Source organism: Euleptes europaea, chromosome 3, assembly GCF_029931775.1.
Source record: "Euleptes europaea isolate rEulEur1 chromosome 3, rEulEur1.hap1, whole genome shotgun sequence".
Taxonomy (NCBI): Eukaryota; Metazoa; Chordata; class Lepidosauria; order Squamata; family Sphaerodactylidae; genus Euleptes; species Euleptes europaea.
Window position 1 is genome coordinate 64,576,115 of NC_079314.1, and position 24,984 is coordinate 64,601,098.

The window sequence follows — 24,984 nt, forward strand, 5'->3', positions numbered from 1 at the left end:
ATAGTTATGTTCACCAAAGAGTTGAGATTGGGTGAGGTTTCCCGAGTGTACACTCAGGAGCAAACGTAAAGGATTCCTTTGCTCCATAAATGTGCAACATTGATAGCAAGGTTGAACGGTCCCACGCATTTATCAAGTAACTGTGCTGAGGATTTTGATATACATGCATTCAGTTGGTCCCCTCCACCATCATAAACACCACATAGAACTTGTAAAGCCCAGAACACACAATGTCCCTTGCTTCCTATTTCCACAAATCGAAGATGTATAGAACATAGCAATCTGCCAGCTAAGTGTGCCAGAATTCTTTGCAAATTCATTAAAAAGGGTTATAATACTTACTTAGCTTGCAGTACTGTTGTCAAGTCCAGCCAATCAGTATTTGTAAAGCAAGGTTCACTGATTCCTCAAAGTAACTATTCCCCCTGCCTGCTTACAGCTGCACAGCAATAGCCAAATGGCTGGGAAATAAAGCATTTCTCTAGCTTTGGTTCTGGAAGAAAAGGGGAAGTCCTTGTATCAGTTGTCATGAACACTCACTACGTACTCTGGCTTTTCTTGGGTCAAAACATTTCTCCAGATAACACACAGTTTGTCCTGATGTGAATTTTAAGAATGACAGATAGAGTCCACTCATGATACCTGTGGTATTCTTGCAATTCCACCAAATTGTTCACTTTAAAATAAAATGTAACACAATAGGTTTCCTAGAAAGGAATGGTTTGCATTTCTTCTTTGTGGACTGTTACATATTAAATATTGTTTGGACTATAATGGTATGCTGAAGTTCCTAAAGCAAGAAGAGACTGGGTCACAGTCTTGGCAAGTAAACAGCATGTCATAGAGTGAAGCATATCCTCGGTCTTTTTTTCTTCTCAAAATGTTCTCTAAAGACACATTGTCCTCAGTTCTCTTTCGTTGATCTTCTACACAATGTCTTTGTTTGTTTTATGCCTTTTTTAAAAACCTACTTTTGGACTTTGTATTTGTTCAAAAACTAATCTGAGGTCCTGAGACAAGCTTCTAGAACATCTGGCCCACCAAGCTGAACTCAGCCTGCCAGCTGTGTGCATTATTTTTGGCTGGGTAAAGAGAAAAGTGCCAACCACAGAAGGATAAGAGAGTTTTAGCCCCCATGCACTTGATGTCTGATGTTCTCCTGGCCACCAGGAGGGAGGCAGGTCCCAGTAACCACAGGGTCTGAAAGCAGAGGCTCTCAGGTCAAAGTACAGGGTCCAATAGCCAGCCAACATGGTGTAGTGGTTAAGAGCAGTGGTTAGGAGCAGTGGACTCTAATCTGGAGAACCGGGTTTGATTCCCCACTCCTCCACATGAGCGGCAGATGCTAATCTTGTGTACCAGGTTGGTTTCCCCACTCCTACACATGTAGCCTGATGGGTGACCTTGGGCTAGTCACAGCTCTCTCAGCCCCACCTACCTCACAGGGTGTCTGTTGTGGGGAAGGGAAGGTGATTGTAAGCCATTTTGATTCTTCCTTAAGTGGTAGGGAAAGTTGGCATATAAAAACCAACTCTTCTTCTTCTTCAATAACCAATTCAAAGGCAAAGTCAGAAGGAAGTCCAAGATCTCAGTCCAGGGTCAGTTTATGTATTCCAAAAGCAGTCTAAGAGTCTGTCAGGTAACAAAAATAAACACAAAAAAGGTCGGGCAAACTGGTGGGGTAGCCAGCAAGACCAGACAAGTCTCAGCAGCCCTATAGAGGGAGTTTTCCCACAGGTGTCACTCTTCCCTGCAAGCTGACTCAGCTACTCTACTCATGAGGAGTACTGGGTCCCAGATCCTATGGTGACTTATTAGTTTCTTCCAGCATTTCCTTAGCAGAGGAGAGGCTGCTGGCTACCAGGTGCACACTCCTGTGTCTGGTCCATGCCTCAGCCCTAGCCCTTCACCTCCTCTGCTCCTGGAGACTGTACTGTTTCTGATCACAGGCAAATCAATGTTGGCGTTTCCAGGCCTGAGGGCCTTTCTTGCTCAGGGGACAGTATTGGTACCAGCTCAGGGTTCCTTAAGGAAGATCCTGAGACCCAGGCTTTATAAGAAGGGTCTGACAAGTCAGGGCTTGGGGATGGGTTGTCCTCATCCACCCATGCTAAGATGGAGCGGTCCATGGCAGATATTGACATTATACACCCTCCTCAACCTTTTAAATGTGAACTGGGCAGCCATGTGAACAATTTGTCTACTCTGGCCCTTCATATTACTATTTGAATTTGCTCACGTTGGTGTAGCAAATAATGTAAAATAGTCTTTCTGTATTTCTCTGTAGAGGAAAAATTATTGGCCACTGAATTTATGTACCACCCTAGGGCAATTATACAGGGGGGAAAGTTGAAATTTTCTTCACATTTTGGCTAAAAATAAACTCTGAGATATCTGGGTAATTTCATGGTAATTATTGTAAGATAAACACCACCATCTAGGAATGGAATGATTGCTACCAGATGTACGTCTGTGTAAAAGCAGAATTATAGAAACAATAATATTTATAGTCACAGCATGCAGAGCTATGGATGAACAGCATTAGATATTCTGCAAAATACACAGGGTGTCAGGTTTTCCACCAAACAGCTCCAAACCTGCTATTGGGTTTCCAGCTATCTGGCATGATTTTTGTGGCTGGAGTCCAAGTGTTGCTGTAGATCTCTCCCAACCATACTATGCATTTCCCAATTCACATTAACCTTTCTCTATATGATTATGTACTTGCATGCTTAATACTGTTACATGATCCCTGATTACCCACTCAAGATGTCCCTGCATGTATTACTTGTAAAATATAACACACTAAACATTTATGGCTGTCTTGCTATGCTCGCTTTATTTACAATATACAAGTAGAGTGTAAGTGGAGACAAAAAGGCCCTCCAAGGGACCTGTTGCCCCACATCAGATTCCCAGAGAGAGAGATCTGGCACCCCTTTCTTTTCTCACACACAAATAAGCACCTGCTCTCTCTCCTCATCTGTGAAGGGTTTACTTTTCCCAAAGCTGTGATGAATACTTGAACAAAGCCATCCAGGAACTATCTCTTAACAATTAGCCATAATTGAGGAAATACTAATAGTTATTAAAGAATGTTAATGGCCTTTTGTCATAGGCTCTCATTCCAGGCTAAACCATTCATGTTGATTGGAGCAATCTTACACCAATATGTAAGCAGTTAATTTTGTGATCTGGTTTCTAGGTACGTTTGAATTGACAATAATTGGTGGTGCTGTCAAGTTGTAGCCAACATGGCGACCCTGTAGGGTTTTTAAGGCAAGAGAAGTTCAAAGGTGGTTTGTCATTGCCTGCCCCTGTGTAGCAACCCTTAACTTCCTTGGTGATCACCCATCCAAATACTAACCAGGCCCAACCTGCTTAGCTTCTGAGATCTGATGAGATCAGGCTAGGCTGGACCATCCAGGTCAAGGCAACAGTAATTATCCAACTATATCTAAAACTATATTTTTAGTTATATAACTTGTCGCGCCTCCCCTGGTCAGCCGCCGCCCCTGAAGTCTCTGTCCTGGAGGAGATGGGGCTGGAGGAACCTCCTCGGCCTCAGACCAGTCCAAGGGAGAATCAGAACCGCTTTCCCCCTCGGACGCAGCTAGGGTGTCCAGAGTCAGCTCACCTCTACCACCTCTGGCTGCTAATCCTCCCCGGCCAAGGTGCCTTTCTGGCCTTATATCCCCTCCAGGCCAGAGAGGCCCCTCCCCCTGCCCGCCCCTTGTCCCGCCCCCGGAAGCTCCAAATAGGGCAGGCGAGCCCCGCCCGCGGGAGAATGTTGAGCCAGCCGCCCGCCCGCTCTCCCCGACCCCGCCCGCGCCCTGCCGAAGCCCAGCTGATGTGCGTCAGGCCGGCTGCGACAGCCGCCGGGAGTGGGCGGCCATCCCCGCTGCTCCTGGGCGGTCCTGTCTCCTTGCCGCTCCGTCGGGGCCCTAAGGGGGAAGACGGGGGCGAGTCCTTGTTCGTGGGGGGTCTTCCTACAGGGGAGCCGGCATCCCTGTCCCTGCTTCTCCCCACCCCCCTGGGGTGGGGAACCCCCGCGGGTGGACTCGGGGGGGTCAGTGTTCGTCCCGGATGGGCCTGGGAGTGGCCCGTCGCGGGACATAACTTTAACATATATTTTTTTTGCGTTACTTTTTGATTTTGGAGAAATACACAAATCGGCATTGAAAAAGAAGAAGATACTGTTTCTTCTTTCGTTACTAAGGCTTCAAGCGTATGTATATACAGTATATATACATTATGTATATATGCAATATGTATATACAGTGGGACTTATCTCTGAGAGAATTTGCATAGGACTGAAGTATACATAGAGTAAAACTACAGTCATTTCACAACAGGATAGGCTGCTGCATTTAATGTTAAAAGGTGCGTTCATGAGGGAGCAATCTATAGTGAAGCAATTCTAGATTTACTTTCCAACAGAAAAAGTAACTTATTAAATTATGGCTATTACCATTAGATAAACGATCAAAATGAAACTGTACTCAAATAAATTAGTCAGATACACCCCCCTTCTCCTAGCAGTTCATGAACCAGAAATCAAGTTACTAAACTTGAACTTTAGTCTAATAAAGGAGTAGGGCTAACGGCACCACAGGAGATCAGTATCTGCCTCCTTTCAACCCCCTGGGAGATTCTATCTATAATAGTTATCTCAAACTGTTTTCAATGAAACCTGCAGTGTTATTGAACATTGGGGGTCACCGGTTGACCTTGGATTCTTATTTATGTGAATGGCTTTCAAGCGCTACAAAAGCATCCCTTATTTCAGGAAAAGCCCTGTTTGCAAATGGAGTCTGCCCTGATAGTTAATTGGTCCATCCAAATAAATTTCAGTTCATGAATTGTTTCATTTGAAGCAGTAATATTCCTTATATGGTGCTTTACAAAATTAAAACTTCTGAGAAATTACTCTTGAAACAGTCAGTTATGTTCTCCCTGATAGCCAAGGCTGGCTGCTCTGAGGAGAGGCAAATCTGCAATGAAGGACAGCCACAGTTAACATATGGTATTCTACAAACTCAGGAGAATTCCTTGGTTTGTAGAAAAATCTGAGTTTGTCTAACTAAATTGAAGATACACCCTCCCCCCTCAGTAAGTAGCAACATGTGCACATTGTATAGAAAAAATCTGCTGAAATTCAGGCAGTATTTGGGTTGCCATAGAACTCAAAATGCCATATTAAAATGTGGCTGCGATAGCCACCTGGAGCAGGTGAGAAGGAGAAAAGAAAGGCCAGTCCACAGAATTTTCGTATGTTGCGAAATCTCTTGGCTGTGATGTCTGGAAAGTTCTGTAGCCAGTTTGTTACCTCATGAGTGTTTCTCCCTCTCTCTCTGATGTCGCTCCCACATAGATTTTTTTTCCTGCACTTTCACTTCCAAACTGGAGTGCTTCCCACCCCCTAAAGCAGGGGCGTTGAACTCATTTGTTAGTCAAGTAATGATATTGTTTTTTACTTAAAACACAAACAAGTTTACCACAATAACATTCTTACTGTGTTTTGTTTTATTTAAGTCTTATTGTTATTTTGTAAAGTATGTTTGTATTTTAAGTAAAAAATAAAGTAAACCTTTTTTAAAAAAAGAGTAATTGCTGTGCATTTTAGTGGTATTGCACTAAAATACTTTATTGCTACTGCTCAATTTCCATTTCAACTTTTAGTTCCTCTGAATCCACAGCTTTCATTTTTTTTAAAAAAAAGACATCTCCAGCCCTTTGTGTTGAGGAGATGGAAAGAGGAAGGTGTGGGCAGTTTTTATCTTGGTTGCCTGAATAAAAAATGGTGAGGAGAAGCTGCAAGATGTATGGCGGGATATTATTTGCATACCAATAATGCATGATGACCTGGTGCTTGCACAGGGGACTACCTTTACCTTTAATGCATGCATGAAGAGAAAAACAAAAAGGGGATGGTGAGTCATTATGGTAGCAGTGACAACCATGCTGCCAAGAGGCAATGCAGAGCTGCTGCTGACCATGTGTGAAAGGGAAAATTAATTCAGTGTTCTTGCTGAGACTACACTGATGGGAGTGGCTGAGGACTTCGTGGCCATTATGACAACTATGGAGCAGTCCCAAAACATTCTGGTCCCTGTGCATATATTGGGGCATATGCTTGATTTGGTTTTCTTTGCAGACAAAATACATTATCTGACACTGGGGGAATGTTCTTCTCTTCCCTTGTCATGGACTGGCCATTACCAGGCTACTTTTAGACTCATAGACACTTGGAATTCCGGCTAGGATAGGCGACCAGTTAGGATGATCTGTCCCTGGAGGCTGAGGGTTTCCTGGCATTCCTGAGGATTTTCCAGTCAGCAAGTCTGGCACAATAGGTGAAGCATTGTTTGACCTCTGGAGTGTGGAGATGATTGCTTCTCGGCCTTTTGGCTAAGATCAAGTGTGAGATGACCTAAGTAGTTGACACAATTGCCTTGGACCACCATTTCTTCCACTGCATGACCCTTTGTTTACCAAGAGGTTCAGGGCAATGATATGGTTGGGCCAACAACTGCAGTTTATGTGGAATAAAGCTCAAAACAAATACAACCAAACGTGGATGACAGCATATTGTCGTGGTGGTGACGGTGGCAAAGCAGGCTCACTTCATTGCGTGAAGACATTTCTCTCAGGATGTAGGCATTGAAACTGTACAGCCACTGTAATTTGAACACCATAGATGGATCTGTTCAATCTCAGGATATTATTGAGCTCAGTCTGGTGCTACCAGACCTAGCTGGCTAAGAGCCATGAATTGAGACCTAGCTGGCTAAGAGCCATGAAAGCTCCAGTGTGTTAACTCCTAACTTTGTGTTCAACTATCTTAGATGATCACAATACCTCTTCTAGGTATTCCCCTGTTTGTATTATCATTACCTCCTATGGCATAAATATATGATAAATGCTGTTTTATATTTTCTGTAAACTGCCTTGGGCCACTGTTTAGGGGAGAAGGCAAGATACACATATACATATTAGTATGTAGATAAAGTAGTGGCAGCTATTCTTTGAAATGTCAGCATGAAATGAAATTCAGCTCCAATCCATACCCAAATGAGAAAAACCTCCCCCATCTCCTGCCTCTCACTAAAGGAGCTGCTGGCTTAGGTTTTCTACCTAGTTTAAGGAATGCTCCCAATCTGGGCAGTGTCCCAAATAATGGCTATAATAGATCTACTAACAAGCAGTGAGGTGCCTTTAAAACTTGGAAGGAATACCGAGAATCTGGATAGTGTAAAATAAGAGAGTTTATTGAGTAATACAAACAACTGGGCTGGAGGATTATCAAACAGTCAAACTAATATCAACCATTCAGGAACAATGTCCAGCACTAGAAACACACTAAATATTACAAGCATTCACATACACTGTGAGATGGGGGGCAAGAGGCAAATCAAATAGTAAAATTAGGGCTATAGCCATCTATCTTTGAAAGTCTATGCAGGGGATCTGGGTTTCATGGCATCCGATGTGTATTCAGACTGGGTGCTCCAGTTATGCAAGCATGAGTAGTTTAGAGCCAGTTAAAAGTTCACACATGGGGCAGATTCTGGCCACATTTATAAGGCAACTGACCATAATTTTTTTAAGAAAACACTTTTTTCATTTCAGGATTGGGGTGGAGAACTGATTCTGGGGCCTGGAAATATTTCCAAATATGGAAACCAAGGACGGGTTTCCAGACAGAGATGAGTTGGGTCTAGAAGCAATCATGGTTACCTCATTGAACTGAGATTTTGGTGAGCAGTTTCAGTGATGGTATTGGGGTAGCAGAATGCTGATGCAGGAAGATCTTTTCATGGCACACAGACAAGTCTGGGAGAGGCCTTGAGTAATAGCCTCACAGCCCAATACAGCACCCTCTGAGTCCCTGACTGTTTCTGTTACTTAGAGGGGAAAGCCTGGAGAGCACTATTCACATAGGTATGTGTCTCCTGAGAGCCAGCGTGGGGTAGTAGTTACGGTGTTGGACGAGGACCTGGGAAACCTAGGTTCAAATCCCCACTTGGCCCATGAAAGCTTACTGGGTGACCGTGGGCTAGAAACACACTCTCAGCCCTCACCCTGGCTAGTATTTGGATGGGAGACCTCCAAGGAATACCAGGGTCCTGACAGGCAGCCTGATGGGGAGGCAGGCAATGACAAACCATCTTCGAACATCTCTTGCCTTGAAAATCCTACGGGATTGCCGTAAGTCAGCTGTGACTTGACAGCAAAAACAAACAAACAAACAAACAAACAAATGTCTTCCATTGAAATCTTGCTGCTGCAATAACATCAGGATGAAAAAGGAAGCTTCTCAGTGTGTTTGTGTGTGGGGTGGTGGAAGGAGTTGTCCTTCAGCATTTGCCCTGGCTCTGAGAAGTTGGAGAAATGGGGGGAAAAGAGGGGAGAATTTTCAGGGCTAGAGCCCTTGGCTAAGACAAGCACACTAAACCATGGGATTTCTGTTCTTGACTCTGCTGAAGTGGTAAGGGAACGAGAGAGGCTGAGGGTTAAATGGGATAAAACAAATACATATGAGCTGTTTAAAACTAATTTTAATAATTTAAACTAAAAGAATTAAAAACTATAAAAATGAATACACAAACAATTATGAGAAAAGAATGATTAAAATGATGCTGGGAGGAGGGTATTCATGTGGGAAGGACAAGTTTATTGCTATTCAGTATTCTTCATTCTGAACTTTTGTACATTTTCAGTATACAATATCACATTGCAAACAACTATGGAAACAATTTACCTTCATGATTTTAGGCTGCCACCTGGTGTCAGAATATACAATTTTAGAATGATTGGCTCTAATTGTTTTTCTCTACTAGTGTTGGTGGCTTTACAGCGCAATCCTAAGAGGGGGTTGAGTGGGCTTAGGGAGCCAACTGGCCCTTACACCGGCATATCTCAAAGATACGCCAGCCTAAGGGCCAGTTACACCGGTGAAGGACCCCAGCACCACTGTGTCGCTCTCGGGCACTGGTGCTGCTGTGCTGCGACTATGCAAGCACAACTCAGGCACAGAGCTCTGTGCCAACATTGTTGTGGATGGATCACAGGGTGTGGCTGGAGTTAGTCTGCTCCCTAATGCCTTTCAACCCAGGATCACCACTCCCGACAGAGGCACAAAGTTGCACCAAGAAAAGAGGTGGTGCAACCCATAGGCGGTCATAGAGCAGCAAAAAGTGGGGGGGGGGCACTGCCACAACCACACCCATGAGGCCACAAGCAGCTCTGGATGCCAAATGTGCTCCCTTTCCCAGTTGCACTTAATGTGACCTCTGACATCCTGCCTCACAACTGCCTCCTCCGACAGTGCATCGTCCTGCCCCCTGACCCAGGGACCCTCCAAAAAGCCTCCTTCAAGGGGTGAAGGGACAGCAGGACCTTCTATAGGACAGGGATGGCATGGGGTGTGTGTGCAGAAGCTTAGCCCTGGAGAACTGGCCTGAGCTCCTCACACAGGACTTGGGTGGCCATGAAAAAGAACATTGACCACAGCATCTGTAAGAAACTTACAGCCCATCTGGATTCTGCAATTTTGCAATGTCTTGGCGATACTTTCCAGCATTTGTTCAGACACAAATACTGGAAACTCATTTTAATAATTTTGTTTTAATAAACAAAAGCCAAGATTAACTGAATTCTTTGCCCAATATCTCATCCTGTACTTTCCCTGAAATCCATATGGTAATATAAAACAAAAGCATAGATGTGCGCTGCAAAATATTTTGTATTGTGTAGGCAGTATTTTTTTCAGTCAATTGTCAATGATATTACAAGTTAGTTACCAAGGAACCACTGACTAGTTTGGTGAGGTGGCAGGAGAAAATTTAGCTTCAAACCCTTTGTTCTGAAACGAAGATGCTGAAATCCTAGTTACCCTTTCCTGGGAGTATGCCCTATGTAATAAAATGAGATTTATTTTCGAGTACACCTGCCTAGGGTTGTCTCTGTGTGACCTTGGGCCTAAACTTATTGAGCAGGATTGCCAGGACCTTCTTTGCCACTGGCGGGAGGTTTTTTAGACGGAGCCTGAGGAGGGCGGGGTTTGGGGAGGGACTTGAATGTCGTAGACGCCAATTGCCAAAGGGGCCATTTTCTCCAGGGGAACTGATCTCTAAGGGCTGGAGATCAGTTTTAATAGCAGGAGATCTCCAGCTAGTACCTGGAGGTTGGAGCAACCCAAAACAGCACTCAATAATAATTATGAAATTAGAGTGAATTTTATAAAAGTGCAGAAGTGAAATAAAGTAACAAATATATACAAAATTATGTACAAATTGTGGTACAATTAGATACAAGTATCAAACAATTTTTTTTTGTTACAATATACAGTCCAGCATGATATATACCAGTGGTTCCCAACCTTTTTTTGACCAGGGACCACTAGGACTTTTTTGTTTGGTGCAGGGACCCCAAGGTTCAAAATAAAAATTCTGAGAATCTGAAAATAAACTTTAATCATAACTGTTAGTTAAACATTAAACTTAGAATAATATTTGAATATATATATTTATAATAGAGAACTTTTAATTGAAAATATTAATTTATTATGGGTTTGTTTCGAAACTTTGTTTCGCAGACCTTAATTTAGTTCTCACAGACCCCTGGGGGTCCACAGACCCCCGGTTGGGAACCAGTGATATATACTATATATTGTAACAAAAAAATTTGTTTGATACTTGTATCTAGTTGTACTTCAATTTGTACATAGTTTTGTATATATTTGTTTTTTTATTGCACTTTTATAAAACTCACTCTAATTTCATAATTATTATTGAGTGCTGTTTTGGGTTGCTCCAATTATCTTAACAGCACTGAGCCTTTATTCTTGTTAGTACCTGGAGGTTGGCAACCGTATTACTGAGAGGATTTGATAGCAGGGTAGCCATTTCCGTCTGTGCCTCATAGGCATCCTTCACATCCAGCTCTATGTGGAAACGGCAGTATGGGTGTGAATTATAGAGAATGGGGGCGGGGTAAGGTTAAGGCACCGGGCCTCGCCCGTCGACCAGCCACCTTCTGCTCCAGGCGGGCCGGGGAAGGGCGTTAGGTCACAGTTTGACAAAAATAAACGAACTAAGCCGGAAGGCAAACCACTCATCATCAGACGCCGCTAAGGAAACAAATACCATCAGCAGCCCCCCACCCCCACCCCGTGCGATAAAAAATGGAACAGCCGTTCCGCCCCCTTCAACGACAGTTAAGTCACGTGACCCCCGCCCCGCCATCGAGGAAGGGGGAAAAGAACTAATAAGAGGTACTGGAACGCCTGAAAGTCGGAGCTTCGTATTTCAACAGCGCATGTCTGTAAAGCGAAACTCACGCGCATGCGGGCTAGCTCAATAACAGGAAGTTCGCTTCGTGAACGGGCCTGTTGGTCGGGCGATTGCGCATGCTCACCAACTCGAAAGGAAATGGCTGGGGTGGCAAAGGTTCCGGGTTCCAACTGGAGGCTGGAAGCCTGAGACGCGGCGACCTGTTGACGTCGACGGGTGGTGAGCGGTGGCGGCGGCGCCGGCTTCGTTACTTTCCGATGTCGTCTCGTCTCGCGTGGTATTCGTGTACGTTTCCTGTTACTTTTCCTGATAACGTATATTTGGGGATCTAAGTGTGAGGCGTCTGTTTATTTTTTCCTCCCTTAAAATAAAATAAACGTTCTATTGATTTTGCGCCCCTGTCTTGGGATGTTCCTACCGCGTGCTTTTTAATACGGATGTACCCATTTCAACGGGGCCGTCCCTTGACGTCTGCCTCCCCCGCTAAAGTCCGGCTGCTTTGCTTTGTGAGCAGTGCTTGCGCGAGTAGCTTTAATTCGTTGACGAATTTAAGTAGTCTTTGGCGCTGTTGAAAAACCGGGTCTCTCATACGTTGTTCAATACGCGTTTCAACCATTTCACCATCTAGGTCTGTTTCATTCTGTTTGCTGTGGTGCTAGATGATGATCTTTAAATATTCCAGCACTCGGAATAGAAGCGTCTGTAAAGCGTCGTCCTAAAGGCTTCCCAAATTGCAGTTCATTCTCTTATGCAACATGGTATGCTAGTAGGGTATGAGGTGACAGCACACGAAAGAGGAAAAACAGGAAGCTGATCTGCACACACAGAAGGGGCAGCAGTTTGGGCAGAGGATTGAGTGAGATTACTTCTGAGCAAAATCCCAACGGGAAAGTTTCCTTGGCTGCATTTCTGCAGTCAGTGAGAGATGAAGATGGGGAGCTAAATCAGTTCCTCCTCATCAGGGTAGATCCCCTCTGTCCCATGTGGCCTTTTGTCTGCAAGGCCCTCTCAACGGCCAGTGCTGGCGATTTGGAGGGGTGCTAGGAGAAGGGCAAGAGGGAAGAAGATCTGCTTCCGTGAATGCATGGGGACTGTGGTTAGCAGCCCACTGTGTTTTGGTCATTGTCTCTGATAAATCATTGTCTCTTTGTGTTCTCTGAGAAGATCCGTCAGAACTGGAATAATGAATATTGGGAACAGAATAAGTAGCATCCTAGACATTTAACCAACACCCCTATATAAGCCCGTGTTTCTGAAGTTTCCTTTCCCCCAAGCCTTTGGTAGTTGCATCTACATAAAGGACAGGTGTGTTTCTCACCTGTGAAAATACATATGTGATTGTCATTGTCCCAGCAGCCCAGAGGGGGCAGCCAGAGTCTTTAGGCACAGTGTGTTGTGTGGTATTGTATGGCCTTTAAATGCCACCCTGAAGCTTCTGAATGGAAAGCTGATGGTTGTCAGTTGGGCAAGAACAGTTAGACCTGACTGAGATCTAAACATAGAAGCATCCTGTATATGTACATAGTGTCACGGTTATTATATATCAAAAACATGGTTTAGATCAGTATTTCCCAAACTTTTCTGGCCGCCACCCCCACCTTGGTTTCACAAACTCAGCCTCAGCGCCCCCTACCCTATATAACAACACAGTTTAAGGGGCCCACCAATAGCACTCCCCTGCTGCCCCCTCACCTCTTAGTGCCCCCCCGAGGTTATCCCACCGCCCCCCAGAGGGTGGTACTGCCCACTTTGGGAACCACTGGTTTAGATAAACAGCTTGTTTGTCATATAACATGTATTGAGCACATCAGTTTTGTGTACAAGTTCTAAATGTATAGGGTAGAATGATTCCGTTTCCAGGATTCACTATTCCTGTACTTATTAATGTTTGCTGCTATAAATAAATCTTTACATTATTAATTTGATTTGTCATGTAAAAGGTGTTTTAAATAGTGGAATCTGTTCTTGGCATAATAGGTTTTACTCTTCTTACAACTGAGTAATCACTATGTCTCATATTAAGGGATTTCATGCATGTTTGACTCCCGACATCTCTTTAAATATTATTCACAGGGCACTACTTTACTCACAAAAACAATGGGAACTAATGTATGTACTGACATATAATCAGATGTGGGATACCTCCTGCTTGCCCCTCTGTTGCAACTCTTCCTACAGTAAGGTAGCTGGTAGACTTCAGGGTGGAGAGGGGGTTGCAACGCCAGGATCCTTCTCCTCCACTGACCTCTGCTTCCCAGCACTCTGATAAGGATTTGTTGCCTCCTTAAATAACCAGTGGGATGCCACTCCCTCTTGGCCACTTTCACCCCACACGGAAGTCCAGGAGATTGGAGGAATGCTGTCATTGAGCTGGGCATGTTTCTCTCACCACCATCAATCTTGTTTTATGCCAGATGCCTTTGCCCAGCTACCTGTCAGTAGGGCTGCCTCTTACTTCAGAGACCAGCACCACCCTTACCAGATGCCTGCTAGGTTGCTTCTTTCTTCAGGAGGGATCCCTGCCTGCAGCCCCATCCCCCACAAGCCCGCCCTTAGTTGCTATGTGGTTCGGGTGGGTGGCACCAGGACAGCCTCACTCCTGACCAAGCAAGAGCAGCTGGTGCCATCCCAATGGAGTATGACCTGGCCAGTGGCACAAGAGGGTTGTCTTGGCTGCCTGCAGACATGACGGAGGAGAAAGGAGGGGCTTATGTTGCTGCAGATAAGATCAGGTGGGGTCCTGCTGCCCAATATCAGACTAGTATACCTTTTCTTTTTAAACTCTTTTAGTATAAAGAGATACAGAACTCTGTACACAAGGGACCTTTAATGAAAATCTGTAGCTGTTACCCTGTTATTTTTATTTTATTTTTGGTGTGAACAAAAAGAGTTCCTCTTGGTTTAAGTGCATTCCAGTGTACAATATAGACTTTAGTATGAGCTACTTGTATAATTTCATAGGCTACAACTATCAGTCTTTCTTGAAAGAGTTGATGCAAATGACAGGTCCTAAACAAGCTGCTGTGTGCTTCTTTCACTGCTTAATGTGCACCTTTAAAAACTGCTGTGTGCCTCTAATGTGCACCTTTAAAAAAATTATAGATTTCGGCAATTTGTACTTTTGTTGTATATTGCTGTTTAATATGTGGAGAATATTTTTGGATGTGATATATCTTGCATTCTGACCTTGGCAAGTAGTTGGGAGACCTCAAAGGAATACTGGGGTGTGATGCAGAGGCAGGCAATGGCCAACCACACAATAGCACATGATACTGGCTTTCCCTAAGCATATCCTATTTCTGATGATAGATCCAGTGATTTCAGTTGATAATTTTTGCTCATTTGGCTTCTTCAAAGGTTTAAATTTGATGAACACTATAGTCACCCTTAGAGGGGAAAAAAAAGATTTTGTGTATTTGTCAGAAATGTTATTTTCAACAAACTAATATTATTGATTTCTTCTGTTGCAGGTATCATTGTGGAAAGTGATGTTTCCATTTAAAATAATATTTCTGGAGGGAAATAATATTTTGAATACTTCACTATTTATAAGTAATGTCAATTCAGTTGCCTTTAAATACCTGTTTGTACTTTGTAATTAATTCAAAAAGCCTTTGGGTTCGGCCGAAGACCTGGCAACTCTACTACTTGTGTAGACCTAAGCTTTTCTGGAGAATAAATTATGTTATCCCTCTTAGAGTTTTCCATACAAACAAACCACATTGTAAATGGAGTAGAGGCAAAGCACTGTGGTATAATAAGTACCTCTACTGCCATGACTTTTTGCATTGCAGGATTTCAAAACTTAGCACTTCTAAGAAATTAACAAACAATCGCATGTCACGATTTAAGAACACTTTAGAATCTGTTTCAAAAGCTGTGTCTGGAACTCACAGTGAACTGGTTTCACGTATCGCTCGTCTAAAACCGCGTTCCAGTACACTGAGCAAATCAACTGAAGAAAATGAGCAGGGAAATACTTTTCACGTTAGGGTAGAAAGTGACAGACAAACTAACATCAGGTCTCAGGAAGACTGTGATGATAGCTTAGATATAAAGAAGCCTGTCACGGCAAGTGGAGACCTAGAGCTGGGTGGTATTAATCAAGGTTCACGGAAAGATCTTTCAGATCTCAAAAACAGCCTTTTTCACGTTAGCTACTTTGCTACAAACTTTGGAGAAACATACAACTTTCTCGCTGGTCACATCAATTGGTATTTTAATACAAGTGTTATGGATAAAGAGAAAAAAGGGAGCTCATTCCCACCCAAACCAGAGAATCAAGCTGGAGAAGCACTTGATTCACCAGAAGAAGATATATTAAGTAATGAAAACAGGCTGGATGTAGCATCGGCTTTAATTCCATCAGCTCAGTCTCCAGAATCTGCAAAAACAAGCACCACTCCTCCAGCTTCCAGCAAAAAAAGTATTGCAAATCTTCTTTCTTATCCTAGTAACAGCGTACAGGCCTTTGTGGATAGTTACATTGGAGGGCTGGTACCCAAATTACGGTCTGATACAAAATCTGCTGTGCAAGAAAAGATGAGTATACAAGAACCTGAGGAAGTTTTGAAAGATGATGAAGAGACCAAAAGTGCAGAAGAAAAAGAGAAGAGGCGGTCTCTTCAAAGGGAAAAGGCAAGTTCCCCCACCCCTTCCTTCCCTTTTATAAAATCACTTTACTGGGAGGCTGACGAAGAAAAAACCCATGGGGAAAACTGTCTGCCATTGATTTCCTGTAGTAGGGCTGTGGACATTGATTTTGCTGTCTCCAGTGCTTAGAGTACTTGAATGGAGATGAATTGTTTTAGCCATGGCTGTTTAAAACCCTTTATGTGGCAAAGTATATATACAGAGACTTAAGTTATATCTATCATTAGTCAAGTGATTTTAAGTATGAAGTGGTGCTCTGTTTACTCTGGGATGCGTTTGTAAATGTCCACAACAGCTACTAGCCCCTATTCTGATACATGCCTATGTGTGACACATCAACAGCCTGAGATAAGGAATGAACCATTGTCTTTTTTTTAAGCCTTATGAGCACAATTTTACTTGCCACATACAAACTATTCTTACTCTACTTCTCAGGCCTATTTTTTAAAGAATTGCCACATTAATATATGTGAAATATGTTCAGAACTGTGAAGGGCCATATGAAGACTAAGTGAAATTATCAGCTTCTGTATCTGGGAAGAGAAGCTGCCTGTTCACTCCTGCCCCACAACACAAAAAGGAATTACTAATTACACAAAAACAGACCTTCGAAAGCGTTGGTCAGCATATCTTCTGTCATATATATTAGTAGATTTTTGAGATTTTTTAAAAAAATGGCATGTAGCCTATGTATAAACTCTAGCAGGATAGTTGGGTTAGTCTGTTATTAAAAGCTTGTGATTCAGTTAATCTGTAAAATGCCACGATTCCTTTTTGTTTATGCCACGAGTACAAAGAGAATTGTGTGTGTAGGCGCTGGACCACCAAAGTTTTTTGCTACTTAAGGCATAACAAGAATGTTTAAGTAAATTATCACAAATATCCTTTCCCCCCCCCTTAGATTATTGCAAGGGTAAGTGTTGATAACAGAACCCGGGCTTTAGCTCAAGCATTGCGAAGATCATCTAGCAGAAGAGTCTGTATCAACAGGGTTGAAGAATTGACATACCATCTATTGGAATTTCCAGATAGTAGAGGAGTAGCTATTAAGGTATATATAATGTGATACTTAACAATTAATCATAAATAAGGAATATGATAATTGCTGAAAAAATTGAATTCTAGAAATATTGTGTGAATTGTGCACTTGGCTTATGCATAATGTTTCGGATCCACCAAGCAGTAATGTGGAAGATTTGGAATGTTTCATGGACCTCTAGACTTCCTGGTTCCAGGAACTTGTTGCCTGTGAATCTGCAAACTCTGGTTTGCTCTTGTCCTTCAAGAATTGAAAGTATGTTTTCAATTCTTGTTTGGATGACAATCTCAAACCATATTTTTCCACATGGGATTTAGTGGCATGCTATATTTCCTTGACCAAAGAAGTTGAGAAGGGAATTGGATAACTGCAGAGTTCCTTTTCAAAGTGAAGCTCCAATTTGACTTGATACTGAGCCATAAAACCCCAGTCATCAGTGACTTTTATATTACACCAACAATTATCTGTGGTTCAGGAGCATAATATGTAGACTTCCAAGCATACAAAATAATGTTTCACAGAGACTTGCTTGCTTTGTGTAGCTAATTATGATCTTTAAAAAAATAGAATCTAGAGCAGGGTGTCAAACTCAATTGTTACGAGGGCTGGATGTGATATAAATATCACTTGGTCAGGCCGGCCATTCCTCATCAACCCAGATCAAGAGTTGGGGGGGTGGGGTGGCTGCCTCAGCTGGCTCGCAGGCTGGATAAGACCTCTCAAGGGGCCAGATCCGGCCCCCAGGACTTATGATTGACACCCCTGATCTAAAGAGTTTTTTTTATTTAAAACATTTCTATGCTGCCTTTCCATCCAATTCAGGATATCTAAGGTGGCAAACATTTCAGACGTCAAAATACATTTAAAGTACAAATATGTATAAAATATTTGAAACAATAAAATAAAGCATAATATAAACACACAAACCAGGAGTAGTAAGGTTCATGGTAGCAAGAGTTCATGAGGAAATGCCAACCCCCCCATCAAAAAAAAAACCATCAGCTGGCAGAAGAACATGAGAGAGGGAGATGGACAGATCTCCCTAGGGAGGGAGTTTCAAAATTTTGGCACCATGACTGAGAAGGCCCTTTCTTGCCTCAAATGGCAGGGGCACCAGGAGCAGGGCCTCCAAAGATGACAAGAAAGGTCAGGTAGGTTCATATGTGAGCAGTCTGTCCTTCAGGTATGTTGCCCCAAGCCATATATGACTTTATATGACTTTCAATACCATCACCTTGAATTGGGTCCAGAAGCAACTTGAAAGCCAGCATCGATGGAACAAGGCTTAAGTGATATGGTCCCTCTGACAAAAGCATCAAACATCCATATTTAGTTTTCAAATACCTAGAGTTTTCAGTTTTGTACTATAGTATGACTGCTAGTTAAATTAGTTCTTGCTACATTTAAAATATTTTTTCTTCCCTAGGAAAAAATCATTCCCTGCTTGTTGCGTCTCAGGCAAGCAAATGACGAAACTCTTGAGGCTGCTGTTAGGGAGGCATTGGCTGTAATTGGGTATACAGATCCTGTGAAAGGTTGGGGCATTCGCGTTCTCAGTATTGATGGTGGGGGAACAAGGTAAGTCAGAAAATGTTACTTCTGCAACTTCTACTGGAGTATATCCAGCCATCTACAGACTTTGCAGAGTGGGGCTTTCCCACTTTTCCCTCCCACAGTCCACTGAGCTCTCTGAAAGTTTGTTTCTAGGGAGTTGGCAGACCCTTGGAAAAAGCATTTGAGGCAAAGTGGAGATCTCCTGTGTGTGTGTATTGGGGAAGGCCTGAAAATCAATAGACCTTTTTCCAAAGACTTAAGTGCCTGTGCAAGTCTTCAGAGCTGCATGGTTGGATCCATGCCACTTGTTCTGCCAATTTGAGATCAGAGAAAAAATATTAAATTTTACTGGTCCAACAACAGTTAAAGTTTACATTCATGCCATTGGGCACTACAGGCTTCTCATTTTTAGAAGCATTTGTTTATGTGTTTATTTATTGGATATTCTCATAGAGGAACTCTGACTTCTGTTCATGTTGATGTTTAATCAAAAATGGAAGAGTGACAAACTTAAAATGGTGGGCTAAAGAATGCTTGCTTTGGAGAAGCGCAGAAATGTAGTTTTTTCATGGACAGTTCCGGTGATTCTACGTTTGTAGGTATCTGCCATCTCCCCCCCCCCCCCGCCCAAGCTGGCAGGAAGATACAAACCCAAAACAACTTAAAGAGTAGTGTAAACTGGGTGTATCTCATGCAGTTCTGAATTTATTTATTTAGCTGGTGAAATATTTCAGTCTCATGCTGTCCAGAATCTTCTCAGGGTAGCTAGCATGAAAATGTAGAGCAATGTGAACAATGCAAATACATAACATTATTTTAAATGTTTTAAAATTGTAACAAGTCTTTTTCGGGACACAAGGCAGCTTACAAGAAGGAAAAACATGCTAGAACAGCAGTGTTAGACTTGTGCCAACCAGACAGCCCCTGCTAACTGGTCCTCCAAGAATATTATATTCCTTCTAGTGCTCCATCATGAATATTTTTCTTAAAAAGAGTAGGGCCAGCTTCTTCCCCCCCCCCCAACCTTTGTCATGGTTTCCCAGAGTGCCCAGGTCGCCACCCAAAAAACTCAAGCTCTGATAGCCACATTGTTCCCCTATAGGCAGGAACATGCAACAAACACTGATGCAGAAGTCTCAGTTGCAGCACAGATTTGTGTGGGGTGAGACTATTCTGGAGCCATCCAGGTCTTGTCTTGTGGAGGTTTTGTAGGTCAGAGCCAGCACCTTGAATTGAACCCAGAAACAAATGAGTAACTCTTCATCAAGGACATTACATGCACATGTTCAAAGCATCTCACCCTCAAGAAATCTTACAGTATTCCCCAATATATGTAACTTACCTTTGCCAGTTACAAATGAAAGTGGATAATGTTATTCCTTTCCTTGATTTCTTATACTGGAAATAGGCTCCAAAGCCCAATGCAAGTGAGAGATTAACAGTTCATTCCTAAGGAGAGTTACTCCAGTCTAAGCCTGTTCATTTCAATGGGCTTAGACTGGAGTAACTCTCCTTAAGAATGCACTGTAAGTCCTCTCTTGCACCTGAATTCTGGGTGAATATGGAGGACTTGGTAAGGAGTCCATGGCAACTGCAATGAACAGCAGTCTGCTTAAGCCTTGATGACTGAACAGTGGGAAGACAGAATATAAATATTAAAACAAATTAATAAGCTAAATTGAAATGTGTGGACTCTGTCCACATATACTTGATTGCAAATCACTTGAGAGACAATCTACACTACAATCTTCATTTGAAATATGAAATAGAGGTTCATTTTCTTATTAACCATTTAATGTGTCAGCTCAGTGACATCTTGCATTTAAACAATACAACTTCAATTTCAGTTTATAGTTTTAAAAATCTATGTTTTCGATGAAGGCAAGTGCTCTTGTGTCTTTGAAGAGTGCAAATAGAATCCTATAGAGTTTAAATCAGCACATCTGACTATAGAACCTGCAACATTTGTACAAAGCTGGCATGCTTGTTGTTTTTTAACACTTTATTGATACAGGTCGCCTCATGCATGCGGATTTCTCTTGCCTCTAACTCTATTGTCTCCTAGCATTTCACTCTCGAAGTAGCTTCCAGCTTTTTTGAAAACCAGTAATAATCAGTTTAAATTTGCAATAGATTTTAATGCTGATTCTTTGTTATACTCTGCAGTTAAACCCTCATTAAACCAGCAGTAAAAACCAGCATAAGGAAGATTAAAGAGAAACATAAGGGGAAATTAAAGTATCATTTAAGGAACATACTGGCTTTTGGCAACACTCTTGAATATAGCTAATGTTGGCAGAATTTTCAGTGCCATAAATGTGCTTCCTTTGTGATACTTATAATCCAGAGCTTTTGCTCTGTGTGAGAACTCCAGCCAATTTCCAGGTGGTATTCCACACATCACCCTGCTATCTGTCTCCAATGAGATAACAACATGACCTGTGGAACTAACAATAAAATAAAAATAGCCCACCCTGAATCTTTAAATGCTTTGCTTTCATGTTTAAGGGCCCATCCTAACAATAGGATAAAAATCTTTTTTTGGTTGAGCGAGCAGGTAGCCAGAAGCATTTGGCAAAATTTATTCTTCTTGGTAAAACATCGTTCTCATTTCCCCCCCCCCCAGTTTGCATCTCAGGTTGCCAATTACAGGGATATTTTGGTTTAATTTTGCCAGCTCTCAACTATAACTTAAATTTAACACTAACCAATTAATTGCTCATAAACTAGAGTTGCCTGGAAGCAATAAATACTTGTAATCCTGCCTTGTTTTGAATCAGTGAGCTGTGAAGGCATTCAGTAATGTATTCTCCTTTCCAATTTCCTAAGCGACTGCATTCTCGCAATCCCCATTCTCTGTGTCTGTGCCATTCAAAGCCTCTGAACTTTTCACTTTCACCATGATGGGATTCATTTCTTAAGTGGTATAAGCCAAATGTCTCAAAGCTCTGCTTATCCAGTACACAAGTCTCTTCATTTTGGCCAACAACATGACAGAACAATGCAGTGTGTTTATGCTTTTCACCATGATATTCAAAATTATGTAAAATATGAAACCGTTGCCTCTTTAAGAAACTGACAGTGCAGTCCTAATCAGAGTTACACTGTTCTAAGCCCTCAACTTTAGGGAACTGAAATGTATAACTCTGCTTAGGAAAGCACTGGCAGTCTTTTCCCATAGCATTCTGAACAATAATTGCATCCCTTTATAGTGCTTCTTGATACTGCAGAAGATGACTGAGATTGAGAAAGTCGACCTTGCCAAGGGCTGTCAAGTGAACTCATGGCAGAAGGCTGCCTGATTCAGGATGGACAGGGATGGGGAAAGGGCTCTGCCCCACTCATCTGGTGGGCAGCCGAAGAGTGGGTTGGAGGGAGAGGAGGCACCACTGTGCTTTTTCTCATGGGTTCCACTGTGCCCAGGCAGGCACAGACCCTGCTGTGACCATAGTCGTCCTTGCCATCCTAGGTGCAGCGTGGCTGGCAAGGAGAAGCATGGTGGTTCCTTAAGATGATTAGCATGGGTACAGTGGTGTTCGGCGTCTCCCTGTGCCGGCATGGTGCTGGTGACAAAGAGTGTGGTGGTGTCCAGCTTAGCCCTACTTGCTTGGGCATATAATATAGCTGGTAAAGAGGGACATGTCCATAACCCAGCTTTGTCCTGTTCTGACCTGGAGGACAGTGAAGCATGTAAAGAGGAGCACCTTGCCAAGTCTAGCAGGGTGAAGCTGGGAGCCTCCATGGTCCTTGTCACCAGCTGCAGTGTACCCAGGACAACTCAGGGCTAAGCTGGACACCCCCCGCTACACGCTTTACTCTAAGGAGTCTCAAAGCAGCTTACAGTCACCTTCCCTCCCCCCACAACAGGCACCTTGTGAGGTAGGTGGGGCTGAGAGAGTTCTGAGAGAACTGTGACTAGCCCAAGGTCACCCAGCAGGCTTCATGTGGAGGAGCAGGGAATCAAACTTGGTTCTTGAGATTAGAGTCCGCCACTTTTAACCACTATACCATGCTGACTGTCACACGACATTTGGCCTGATCTACCTCACATGGTTGTTGTGAGAATAAAATGGAGGAGAAGAGAATGAAGTAAGCTGCTATGGATCCCCATTGGGGAAAAGGGCAAAGTACAAATGAAGTAAATTTAGCTGCACTGGAATCCTATCTTTTTCACTTTGCTAGAAAGGATGTTACCTGAGTAGAAGGGCTGCCTTAAATTATTTTTAAAAATTAATTTGATAATTTAACAATTTTAAATCTGACCATTTCCGTGGTATTTTCAGTATCAGGACTGCTTTTTGTTGTTTTTCAGCATTTCAGTCAACAGTGCTGTAAATTAATGTAGTCATTTTTTTTCTTAGTGTACTGTAACTTGTATAAAGCTGCTTCTTTTCTTACCTTGCAGGGGTTTAGTGGCACTTCAAACTCTTCGTAAACTTGAGGAGCTTACTGGAAAGCCTGTTCATCATCTCTTTGACTACATTTGTGGAGTGAGTACAGGTAAATATCCCTGGAAAGGAAATGGAAGCATGCTCTATTTATGACATTAAAACTCCCCACCCCACAGCAATCTGTGCAGTACTCAAACCCTATCCTGTTTTGCAGCATTGGTCAGAAGTGTTACTTAAAAGAATCAAAGAAAAGCCTTACTGCTGGTTATACAGATGTTCCTTAGAGTTATCATATGTGTCTTTGTATACCAGTTGGTTTGTAATATAAGTCATTTTGAGTAGTGCTTTTTTGCTTTTTAATGATAACGCTGTTAGAAAAGTGAGTATCATTTTCAGTTGTGTAGATGACTTTCTGCCCTGACCTGAATGGCCCAGGCTAGCCCGAGCTCATCCGTTCTCACAAGCTAGGCAGCATTAGTCCTGGTTAGTACTTGGATGGGGAACCACCAAGGAAGTTCAGGGACTCAACACAGAGGGCAGGCAATGGCAAACCATCTCTAAATGTCACTTGACTTGAAAACCCTGTAGGGTCCTCATAAGTCAGCTGCAACTTGACTGCACTTTCCAACACGATGTAACAGTTGGAATATATACTGGGTCTTAACTATGTAAAGAGTTGTGTTTATATGGTAGCAGAAATTAGTAGTGATCTGCTTATTGAAATTACTACATGGCACAGTTTTGATGCCCTATAAATCAAATGTACCCTAAATCCTACTGCAAAAAAAACGTGTGTGTTTGTTTAAAAAAAAAAAAAAGGAAAACATGTACCATCCCCTTTATTGCTGGCTTCTTCCCCTTTCAAACAGTTGGGGAGATATCCTTGTCATTGGAAAGAGGGTGTGGTAACTGGTGACAGGCAAGGATCATTATACAGAAAAGGATTACTTGCAGGCCTTCACTGGAAATGGTCGTACTTGAGCATGCTCAGAGCACGTTTTCTTGGCAGAAAGCATGAGGCTGTAATTACTTCTGTCTCCCTCATTTGAATTGGGACAGTGCTCAACAGCCTAAATCCCAGATACCGATTAGGCTTGCTCATATGCAATGCTGCTTGTCAAGAGTTACCCCTTCCTTCTTTACAAAGCAAATATATTTCCCCCTTGTGGATGGGTGTAGGCTCACTGGCAGGGAGGAGTGGTAAGTGGGTTAGGGAGGTACAAGCCTCACTAGATGCCAGGCTCAGAGACACAAGAATCTGGGCCTGGTTTTAAAGGGCTGGGGCTTTCTGAATTCATGGAGTTTGTGCTGTCCAATTCTTACTAGCTGTCACAAAGTATTATAAATCCACATGTCAACAACAGCGTTATTAGTAAGACCCACATAACACACTCAGCTGACATGGTTGATGGACTCTGTGGTAGTGCCATCCCAGTTCTTTTGCTTCCTCATTCTCTCCGTGCTGTCAAGTTCAGCACTGTGTTTGATGTTACACTTCTGAGCTCCATCTGGCAACTGTTGTGCTGGCGTGGTGGTTAAACATCTCTCAAGCATCTGTCAGCTCAGCAGGTTACTTAAGTATCTGCCAACCACTGTAAAAAAAACCCACTGTTAAAAAATGTTAGGGAATCAGTGGTTGATAAACAATTGTGAAATAGCTGATCTCTCTTTCTGAAGTCATTGATTGTGTTTTGGTAAATCCTTTCAGTGCTGAGTAAATACTTTGGGTACGATCCAAAGCCTCCCTTCTGCTAAGTGAGAGACTTCTTTAGAAATAGCCTATTGCTTAGCAGGAAGGGTATGTTTGGATTCAGTCCAAAATGGTCCTGATTTATTGTGTAGTGTGCCATAAAATATACCATTAAATGCTCTAAGTGGTGTAAATTAGTTAAAGCAAGCTTGAAAACTAAACTGAAAATCTTGATCTTGTTGAGGAACAAAAGACTGGCTTGTGAAGATTTTACACAGATTCTTCCGTCTCCCTTGAAAGTAACAGAGGATGAAGTTTTTCTGGTTCTGATAACAGAATATGGGAGAATCATATTTTGCC

The 24,984-nt window shown here is 42.6% G+C and overlaps 1 protein-coding gene across 1 annotated transcript in view; it reads left to right on the top strand.

The window, feature by feature from the left end:
• The first annotated feature begins 14,767 nt into the window (after nt 1-14,767).
• PNPLA8 (patatin like phospholipase domain containing 8) overlaps nt 14,768-24,984 on the top strand; it is a 51,064-nt gene continuing 40,847 nt past the window's right edge. The window contains exons 1-4 of the mRNA XM_056847248.1: nt 14,768-15,935; nt 16,852-17,001; nt 18,416-18,567; nt 22,949-23,043. Of these exons, the coding sequence (XP_056703226.1) occupies nt 14,853-15,935; nt 16,852-17,001; nt 18,416-18,567; nt 22,949-23,043 (1,480 nt within the window). The 5' untranslated portion in view covers nt 14,768-14,852. The remainder of the gene's footprint in view (nt 15,936-16,851; nt 17,002-18,415; nt 18,568-22,948; nt 23,044-24,984) is intronic.